Source organism: Chrysemys picta, chromosome 24, assembly GCF_011386835.1.
Source record: "Chrysemys picta bellii isolate R12L10 chromosome 24, ASM1138683v2, whole genome shotgun sequence".
NCBI classification, from domain to species: Eukaryota; Metazoa; Chordata; order Testudines; family Emydidae; genus Chrysemys; species Chrysemys picta.
The window spans coordinates 2,440,471-2,450,291 of NC_088814.1; the positions used below are offsets into that span (position 1 = coordinate 2,440,471).

The window sequence follows — 9,821 nt, forward strand, 5'->3', positions numbered from 1 at the left end:
TCTCCCTTCACCGTTGCTCTGTCAATACACATCAGGTCCTACAGTACAACCTCTGCTTCCAGTACTTGGCTCCCTATACATCACTCCCAATGCCAGTCAGTCATGACCGGCAGCATTTCCAACTCCCTAAACCTACAATTCTGACTTGTACCATGCCCTACTACTCCTCATGCTAACCCCCAGTCTCCAGTAAAAACCACTGCTTTCATCTAAAGAACAATCTCCTTGGAAACTGTCATTCAAGCGCCACAAAAGGGATGCAGGGGCAGGGGGAACAGGGGTTTTAAGAGCAATGCTACTTTGTTTCCATCCTCTCTTTCTCTCTCTCTCTCTCACACGCACACACACCACTCTAGCAGGATAGAACAAATAACACTAGCATCAGAAATCTCACAAGTTCAGTCTCATCCTGTCCACAAAGGATGTGAAGATGTTTCTTAACAGCATCCAGTTCATGTTGCACAATTACACTAACAGATGATTGATCTGTGTTGTTGAATTTCATCAGAGAATTGTTAGGACTGAAAGGGACACATAGTTTACTCCCCTGCTTTTAATGCAGGACTAATATCTTTAGATAATTTCTGATAGGTACTCCTCAGGCTGTGATTTTGAAGATCTCAATTTGATATTGATTGCACCTTCATTTTCAGAAATTTGTTCAATTTCCATGTGGCTATCGCCATTAAAACGTTAACTTCTATCTGATTGAAACTTTTCTGTTTAATGTTCTATCCAGTACGCATCCACTTGATGTGGAAGTGAAGTGAGGTTCTTACCCACGAAAGCTTATGCTTCCAATACTTCTGTTAGTCTTAAAGGTGCCACAGGACCCTCTGTTGCTTTTTACAGATTCAGACTAACACGGCTACCCCTCGGATACTATCCAGTATGTTTAGCCTTCGCAACAGTTAGCAGTGGGAAGCTCTGCCACTTCTTCTTTGCAGCAGCCTTTTAATTACTTTTCACTCATCTCGTATCATCCCCGTTCTTCTGTTTTCTCTTGACTGTTACCTCCCAATAATTATTCAGTTATTTTAATAACTATGAATACTGTCTCCTGGTCATTGATCACTGTTCATTTGAGATTCACACACCAGCAGGATTATGTGTTTTATGTCTTAAACATTGAGGTTCCAAACCCTTAAGGATGATTCTGAGCAAAGAATAGAAATAAAAAAGTAGCTGATTCTAAAGTCCTGATGGAAACAAACCATGATTTTTTTTTTTTAAAGGGTGGAGGGACAAGCAGCCGCAATGGATAAGCTGCTAAAGATGCATTTGAAATGACTGTGGAAGTTCATATAAAACAAACTTCACTTTTGTGGAAGACTTTTTCTTAAAGTGACTACAGTGGTTTTTGTTAATGCATAAATTGGGGGTGGTCAAACTCACTTGGTTTTTCTTTTCTTGAATGTAAAAAAAAAAAGTAAAACATAATCCGAGTGTCAGAACTGTAGCCTCAAGAAAAAACAGACATGCATTCATCCTGACTCATACCTTTTGTTTAGCTGAAGAAAAAAAGTTCAGCTCCTCAGGATGTACAGCCAGCTGTGTTAGTAAGCAAAATAATTACAACTTGGCATCACCCTTAAGGGTGGAGATCTTTTGGGGGAGGGTTGGCGAGTGGGTTTGTCATAGAACACCCACCGGGGTTGGTATAAATGGAGCCCCACGACAGTGCAGAGACTTACTCTCTTCTCCTAGGCCAAGCTGAGTAACTGACACCGGATCCTTCAGCGCTGCTGTCATGGCTACTTCCTTTATGCAGAGCTCCTCTTCTAACTATGGCGGTGGTCTGGGGATTGGGGGCGGTGGCTCCTCTCGTGTTTCTTCAGTCCGAATGGGAGGATCCTACAGAGCCCCAAGTATCCATGGAGGATCTGGTGGCAGGGGTGTTTCTGTCTCTTCCGCTAGGTACGTCTCCTCTGGAGGTGGATATGGTGGTGGCTTGGGCAGTAGCTATGGGGCTGGATATGGTTCTGGCTTGGGTGGGGGCTATGGAGGAAGTAGTGGCTTTTATTCTGGCTTTGGAGGAGATGCTGGTGGTTGCTTTGGAGGAGGTGCTGGTGGCGGCTTTGGAGGAGGTGCTGGTGGCGGCTTCGGTGGTGTTTATGACTTTGGTGGTGGCTTGGGTGGTGGTGATGGAGGCCTCCTATCTGGAAACGAAAAGGTAACTATGCAGAACCTGAACGATCGTCTGGCGTCCTATCTGGACAAGGTGCGAGCTCTGGAGCAAGCGAATACTGATCTAGAGATCAAAATCCGAGACTGGTATCAGAAGCAAGGTCCCACTAGTCCAGACCGTGACTACAGTCCTTATTACAAGATAATTGATGAGCTCCGAGACAAGGTATGTCATTCATATTTAGAAAGGATTGTTATAGCAATTTGTTATTATTAGTGAATTGCACATTCCAACTTTTTAAACCAATTAGAAAGAATTACAAAGTCATAATTTCTTGCCAAAAAAGTAAATGCATTGTGGATAAAAACACTCCAGCAGAAAAGAAGGGAACAGCTATTGCTGTTTACTGTAATGAAATAAAAGTCTCACACTGAAAATGGAGGCTTTTTTTTATGTTAATTGAAAGCTCTAAGACAATAACAAAATGGGACACAATACATTAAAGTTTATCCATAAATTGTAAAGCAATCAAATATTAAACAATGTAACAAAGTATAAACCATGGCCTTCAAAAGTAAGGAAGTCTCCAGGGCAAAGGTAAGGCGAAATATTGTATTGTGTAAGTTTATTTTCCATTTACCCTAGGTGTGAATTGAACGTACGGTTTAACTTCCCAGTGTAATTAATTTATAAGGATTATAAAATTTGTACAAAAGTACCACAGAATAAATTTAAAACGAGAGAAACATGCTTATGAAAAGTTAGATTTATATTTTGAGTTGATTATTTCACACACATTTTGGCAAGGAGAATGTTTCAATATTCTGTTGCCATCAGAACTGTACAGGGTAATAATGTGCTGTCAGTTTTAATTCTTATTTCATTTTTTATCTTAAGAACATTAGCCCAGAGAATGAAAGGGTTGGAATTTGTTGCCATTAATTGCATGAACGTTGAGAGATTGCATGAATAGGAAGGAGAGGGAAAATCAAGCTGTCTAATTCCAGTCTGACACACCCACACTTGCTCCAGATAAACCTCAAGATCTCTGTTCTACACTCAGCTCCCGGGTCCACGTTTAGAATATGAATAATGTTTAGCTTTTTTTAATTTTTCCATGTATAAGCTATGAATAGTATGGTGTGGGGTAAGGGTGATATAATGAAATGTGTTTTTTGGAATCCATAAATCGTGTTTTGATTAATGATTTATCACCCAGATCCAATCCTTCTCCCTTCTTTACTGCTTTACATGTCTCAGTAACTATCTATTATCTACAACTATCTAACCCCTTCCACACCCCAACCCCCTGACTCAGCCCAGAGCCCCCTCTTATACTCTGAACCCCTTTGCTCCACCCCCAGCCCACAGCCCCTTCCTGCATCCCAAACCCCTCATCCCTGGCCCCACCCCAGAGCCCACACCTTCAGCCGGAGCCTTCACTCCCTCCCGGATCCCAACCCCCAATTTTGTGAGCATTCATGACCCACCATACAATTTCCATCCCCAGATGTGGCGCTCAGGCTAAAAAGTTTGCCCCCCCCTGTACAGTGATTTTTCACCATTATTCACAGGAATCTTTTTTCTGTCTCCCAATTGCCAGATTCTTGCAGCTACTATTGACAATTCCAGAGTCATTTTGGAGATTGACAATGCTAGGCTGGCTGCAGATGATTTCAGACTGAAGTAAGTTAATTTTGCTCTCACTGTCTCAAATGAATATTTCTGAAGCTGAACATCTCATCATAGTAGCAGAGAGTATGGATTCCCAAACACGGCTCACAAGTTTAGGGATGGAATTTTCTCCCTTAGAATTTACAAGAGAAAATCCTGGCAAAAGAATAGATATGCTAAAGGAAGAAATGGGAGAAGAAACTTTATCAGCAATGACACCAAGCCAATCAAGATGCTTTCCTGTTTTGTGATACCTCATGTCTTAACTTCTATACTGTTATTAACTTTTTGTACAGTTCATTCTCACTGACAAAAATTATCACTTAAAGATATTAAAATGAGAAAGGGTCTGAATTTGCTTTCAGCTAGAAGTGGCATGATAGGATGTGGGGGATAATCTTTTTCTTGTACTCATTCTCTCTCAGAGGATGTAAGCATTAGGAGAGGAAAGCCAGATAGGAAAGCCAAAGAGTGACTGTTCTACTGAAATTCAGGGACGCTGTTGAAATGAGCTTGTCTGCTGTCAAGATGCCAAGATGCCACCAACTACTTTCTCTTACAATGAAGTAGCTCCAGGATTATATTTTCTCACCAAGCGCCCTGGGCAAAGCTAACAACATATGCCTTTCTTCATAACTGAGAGGTCACTAAAACTGGATTGTCCATTATCTTTTTTATAGATGTTAATAGCCCACTCTAGTTATACAAACCCATAAAGCTCATATTTATCTGTACTTCAGAAATCTAGTTCAAGTCCAAATACATTTGTTATTTTCAAGTTTTCCTCTTTAAATATGGTGATTTTCTTACTGCTTATGAGCACCAGCCTGATAACCCAGTAGGTGGGCATTTTGTAAGTTCCCACACACAGTTCTGGCATTGCACCTAAATCCTGATCTGTCTGTCAGTCTGTCTTATAGTACTAATCACTGTTGTAACTAGGTGCTGGTATCTTGGGATTGCCAAAAATGCCAACTTATTTGGTGGTATGATGTTGTCAAATGTCAACAAAGAACCAAGATGGCTATCTCACAAATTTTTGCATAGCATACTTTAAAATTGGAACAAACATTCTAGATTACTATTTTTGGTCTCTCTTCTGACTTTACATTGCTGTTGTCCTGTTCCTCTCTGACACAACAGGCATACGATTCCCTGTTTTTATAATTACATAGGATACAAAGCTATGTGTTTTCAAATGTCTGTTTCTTTTTTTTAATTGCAGATATGAGAACGAGTTGTTCCTTCGCCAGAGTGTTGAGGCTGATATCAATGGCCTGCGTAGAGTCTTGGATGAGCTGACTCTGTCCAGAGCTGACCTGGAGATGCAGATTGAAAACCTGAAGGAGGAGTTGGCTTTCCTCAAGAAGAACCATGAGGAAGTGAGTGCTCAAACATGGAGTGGGGAGAACCATCCACATTTAGAATTCAGTTTGGGATTAAAAAATACCCCAAGGAATGATAGTTTCACAACTGGATGATTTATAAAATATCTTTAAACTTAAAACAAATCCAAAGGGCTCCCCAGGCTAACATCCCTCTGATTCCAAACTGTGTTAAAGATGTGAGTTGTGTACCTGCTTTGACATGCATGAGCATGCGGTCAGAAATTTTTAAATTATTCCATAGATAACAATATTTGTTACATGAAATGTTCCCATTCATTTAGAAACAAAATATGCCTTTTCCAGACATGTTATTTAAAAAAAGATCACATACATAGATAAACATCAATCCACAGTAATCAAGATATTTCATTTAAAAATTTCAGCTCCAACCACATAAGCAAACAAAAATTCAGTGTCTGAATAAATTTCTTCATGAAAAGGAACTGCTAAAGAACCCATGAGTTAAGATATTAAAGTTATAATACATGCAATAGAAATTATACATAATAAAGTTAAATTCTATATAAGGAAAGAAAATAAAAACTTCTAATTTAACAGAGGATGTTGCAACCTGTATCAAGGTAGTGAGGTAACATCTTTTATTGGACCAAATTCTGTTGGAGAAAGGCACAAGCTTTCAAGCTTCTCAGAGCTCATCTTCAAGTCTGGGGAAGGAAATCACAGTGTCTGAGCTAATTACAAATTGGGACAGATTGTTAAGCGTAAGGGATTTACACATGCTGTAGGAGCCCATTTAAAATGAAATGGGGAATTAAAGGCTAGCAGGCAGTGAGGTGTGTAATAACCATAACTCAAACTACACGTTTCCCAATTACACTATATGGATTGCTGAGGGCAGAAAGTGTACAAGGGAAGAAACTATAACGTCTTTTGTGTCCTTCTGTCTGTGTAGGAAATGAAAGAATACAGCAATCAGATGGGTGGAAAGGTCAGCGTAGAGATGGATGCTGCTCCTGGGGTTGATCTCACCAGTATCCTGTCTGAGATGAGAGAGCAATATGAAATACTGGCTGATAAGAACCGTCGAGATGCTGAGGCCTGGTTCTATAAACAGGTATGGCTATCCTAATGAACAAATAAATTGATGCATTAGCAGCTCATCATGGCCCCAGTTTCTTTGCAACACTACTGCATTTGCTGATCAGTTTCTGCATTCGGTAAGAAGCTAAGAGCCCTGATACACCTACCAAGATTTTAGACATTATTCCTCTTTTCACCATTGGACCATTGCTTAGATTCAGATACAAAGCAAGCAGCACCATGACGGTGATCAGAATGGTACTTTCCTTTTGGGAAATAAAACATTTGGCAATCCAATTTGCATTTGATTTTTATTGTATTTGTTTTCCTTCCAGACTGAGGAGCTGAACCGTGAAGTAGCCACCAGTACTGAACAGATCCATACCAGCAAGAGTGAGATTACAGAACTGAGACGCACATTGCAGGGCCTGGAGATAGAACTCCAATCCCAGCTCAGCATGGTATGTGGCTGTTCCATGCCACAATAAGTCACTATTAGCGCATGCCTCCCTTTGATCTCTTGCTCTACTACGGAATGAATCTGCATAATAACCCACTTTAACTTTGTTTTATATTAGAAAGCTGGGTTGGAAGCCAACTTGGCAGAAACAGAAGGAAGATACTGTGCACAGCTAGCACAACTTCAGGCCATGATCACCAGCATTGAGGAGCAACTGGCAGAGCTTCGATGTGACATGGAACGGCAGAACCAAGAGTATAGGATGCTCCTGGACATCAAAACCAGATTAGAGCAGGAGATTGCCACTTACCGCCGTCTGTTGGAAGGCCAGGACTCCCAGTATGTAACTATGTCCAAAATAAAACCCTAATGGCAATTACATCATCTTGTTAACATGGCATATGTTATAACAGTAACGTATGGAATCTGCCCTGAAATTAGGTGAACTTGAGCCTCATTACAACCAGGACTACTGCAGATTTCTGAATTGTACTGACTGGGTACTGGGCCTAATGTGGGTGCCAATAGGTGTCCAGGAAAACCCCAAAGGCTGCCAAAATGCAAGTCCATCTTCATAGGCAAATGAGCTGATAATGAAAACTTTAATTATGAAGTGGGAATGCACTCATATTAACTAAGATGAGCTACAAGATGAGCAATAGATAAAGGTCCTGCATGTTTCTTGCTGCATGGGAATCATGGCCATTAGCGTAGAACCATCTATTTAAGTCTCTTCTCACTACGCACGTAAATGTCACACCCCTGGTTCTCCATAGAAAGATGAAAATATGCACTGTTATATGGTGTAATTCTAAGCCATTTCCTCATGTTTCCAGGGTGTAGAACACTTCTTAAATAAACTTTTCCCTTGTTGGGGACTATTCCCATCTCTGATCCACAAACGGAACTGGCATTAATGCTAGTCAGACATTTGGGTGTGCCCTGAAGCACTATTTTGGAGGGGGAAGTCGGCTCTTAGTTTTTATTTGTGTAAATAATGAAATGTTAAGAGAAGTAAAAATGTAGAAATGTCAAGAATGGAAATAGGAATCTAAAGGGCTACAACTGTATTGACTGCTCTTCACGTTCTTTACTGTTACTGGACCTTCAGAATATGCAAAAGAGGATACGCAATCAGATCAATAACAACCCAAACTCTCTAACTCCTGAATGGTCATTGAAGGGCCACGTTTTCAAAAGGGCCTCCGTTTCGCAGCTGCAGTTTTTCACAGTCGATCTTTTGTACACAAAATGTGCATGTTCCAACTTAGAGGCCGTGCAGTGGTCAGACTACATCAGTAGGATTGAATCTGCTGCACAGTGCACAATTGCAGTGGGACTCATTAGTTTAATCCCGTATCTCTTCTCTTCCACAGGCTGTCGGGATGGAGCCCTAAGGATGGTAAGGAGGATTTTGAAATAAAGAGGGGAAATAAAATACATTTAGTAGTGAGGTTGGTGGATGCAACCACCATCCTTGTGGCAAAATAGAACTGAACAAGCCCATCCTCTATTGACTAGAGGGATTACAGACAGTATCTCCATTTCTCCCCCCAAAGATTGATCATACTGTCTCCATAGCCCCCACAGCTTTTTAGGACCAAAATTATTTTATCCCTGGTCTAGCAAACTGATCACTTGTACTCATATCTCTGAAATCTAAATAATTATGGAGAGCTGGGTGTCCCTTGATCGGCTTCTGCTGAGTCATACCAACAGTAAAGTACGGCCAATTTTGATATGTAATTTTCATATGGACATTACGTAAGCTTTACTTAGATCTCATGATCCTCATATTTCAAGACTGTGACAGTCTAATGTCGTGAGAAGAGGCAGGGCTGTGTGTATGATCAGTGAAGGAAGCTTCTAGTGGGAGAAAAACAGGATTCTTCAGTGTTCCATGAATGTATATTTATTTCCCCAGTTGTAATTACTGTTTCCCGTTCTCTTCATCACAGCATCCCTCAGCAGCATCAGCAGCAGCAGCAGCGGTAAGGTTCGCATCAGTGTGGAAGATTCAGTAGATGGAAAAGTAATTTCGACCCATGAAAGGAAATACTGATTCCCTTCACCCACATGAGACCACCTGTATTGTACCAGTTCTAACCACAGCAGGCATCTGAGAGGGGAATCATGAAACAGAGTAACAAGGAATCTGTTCAGTACGCACACGAGAAAATTCCAAAAGGAAATGATAATTATATAGTCATAACAGTGTAATCCAATAGTGCACAACAGCTTGGTGTCTTTCTTATAATTTCCTCTCTGTCTTTACACTGACTATCTGTTCTTAAATCCTGAGGTGAAGGGCTCGTTTTACTGCATACCAGCAGCTTTACTGCATTGTATGAGTCTGGATAATAAAATTTCTCTCCTGGCTTGAAATAAATGTATGTTGAGTTTTTGTTTAAAATTTTTTCATAATCAGCAACATGGTTTTGTGTGTTAGATGTGGCACCCATGTCACGTGTCCAGGACAATCCAAACCAAATTACTATCATCATACATCTGCCTGCAATTGTCTCTGATTCTGAACAGCTTTTGGAGTAACTGAGATATGAATAATTCTATATACTATTAAGTTCCCAACACTACTCCTAATAATACATGGGCAGAAATAAAACAAAATTAGGCTACAGTTAATACATCTGGGGAAAATCATCTAAAATACAGATAGTGAAGGTGAGGGAGAACCCTGGAAAGCAGTAAAGCTTACAGAGATGGGTGATAGAGGAGAGCAAGCTAGACATGAGTTTATAATGTGATTTGGAAGCAAAATGTCAGTATGATTTGGGGCTGCATACATACAGGCACTAGCTCCTGGTGCAAGAAGGCAATAGTCCCTTGATCTCCAGTGCTTACACCTGTAATATTGAGATTGCACCTGGGATATACCTTTAGGCACCAGTTCAGTGGAGGAACGATATCCAGAAACTGGAAGGATAAGAAAAAAATGATCAAGGAACTGGACAGACTGATTTATGAGGAAAGATTTAAAGAACTAAACATTTATGTCATGGCTTACTAGGGACACAATAGGACAAATATAATAACCACCTCCAAACAGCTGAAGCCCTGCTTAGCACCTTTTCATATGGAGTCTTCATTACTTCCTGAAAAGGAGAAACGG

General features: G+C 40.5%; 1 protein-coding gene across 1 annotated transcript; it reads left to right on the plus strand.

Moving 5' to 3' along the window:
• The first annotated feature begins 1,491 nt into the window (after positions 1–1,491).
• On the plus strand, positions 1,492–9,080 carry LOC101944027 (keratin, type I cytoskeletal 15). Its single transcript, XM_024100780.3, has 8 exons — positions 1,492–2,353; positions 3,732–3,814; positions 5,028–5,184; positions 6,104–6,265; positions 6,567–6,692; positions 6,810–7,030; positions 8,068–8,093; positions 8,650–9,080. Exons 1-8 carry the CDS (start codon positions 1,751–1,753, stop codon positions 8,751–8,753), a joined length of 1,482 nt encoding a protein of 493 aa, XP_023956548.1. The 5' UTR covers positions 1,492–1,750; the 3' UTR covers positions 8,754–9,080.
• Positions 9,081–9,821: the final 741 nt, after the last annotated feature.

What these genes read in the sequence shown, in the direction of transcription:
- LOC101944027 (XM_024100780.3), top strand. Translation starts at nt 1,751, where the DNA reads ATGGCTACTTCCTTTATGCAGAGCTCCTCTTCTAACTATGGCGGTGGT. An exon ending in GCAGATGATTTCAGACTGAA is followed by an intron (nt 3,815 to 5,027) that starts GTAAGTTAATTT and finishes TTTTAATTGCAG; the next exon opens with ATATGAGAACGAGTTGTTCC. An exon ending in TTGGAAGGCCAGGACTCCCA is followed by an intron (nt 7,031 to 8,067) that starts GTATGTAACTAT and finishes TCTCTTCCACAG; the next exon opens with GCTGTCGGGATGGAGCCCTA.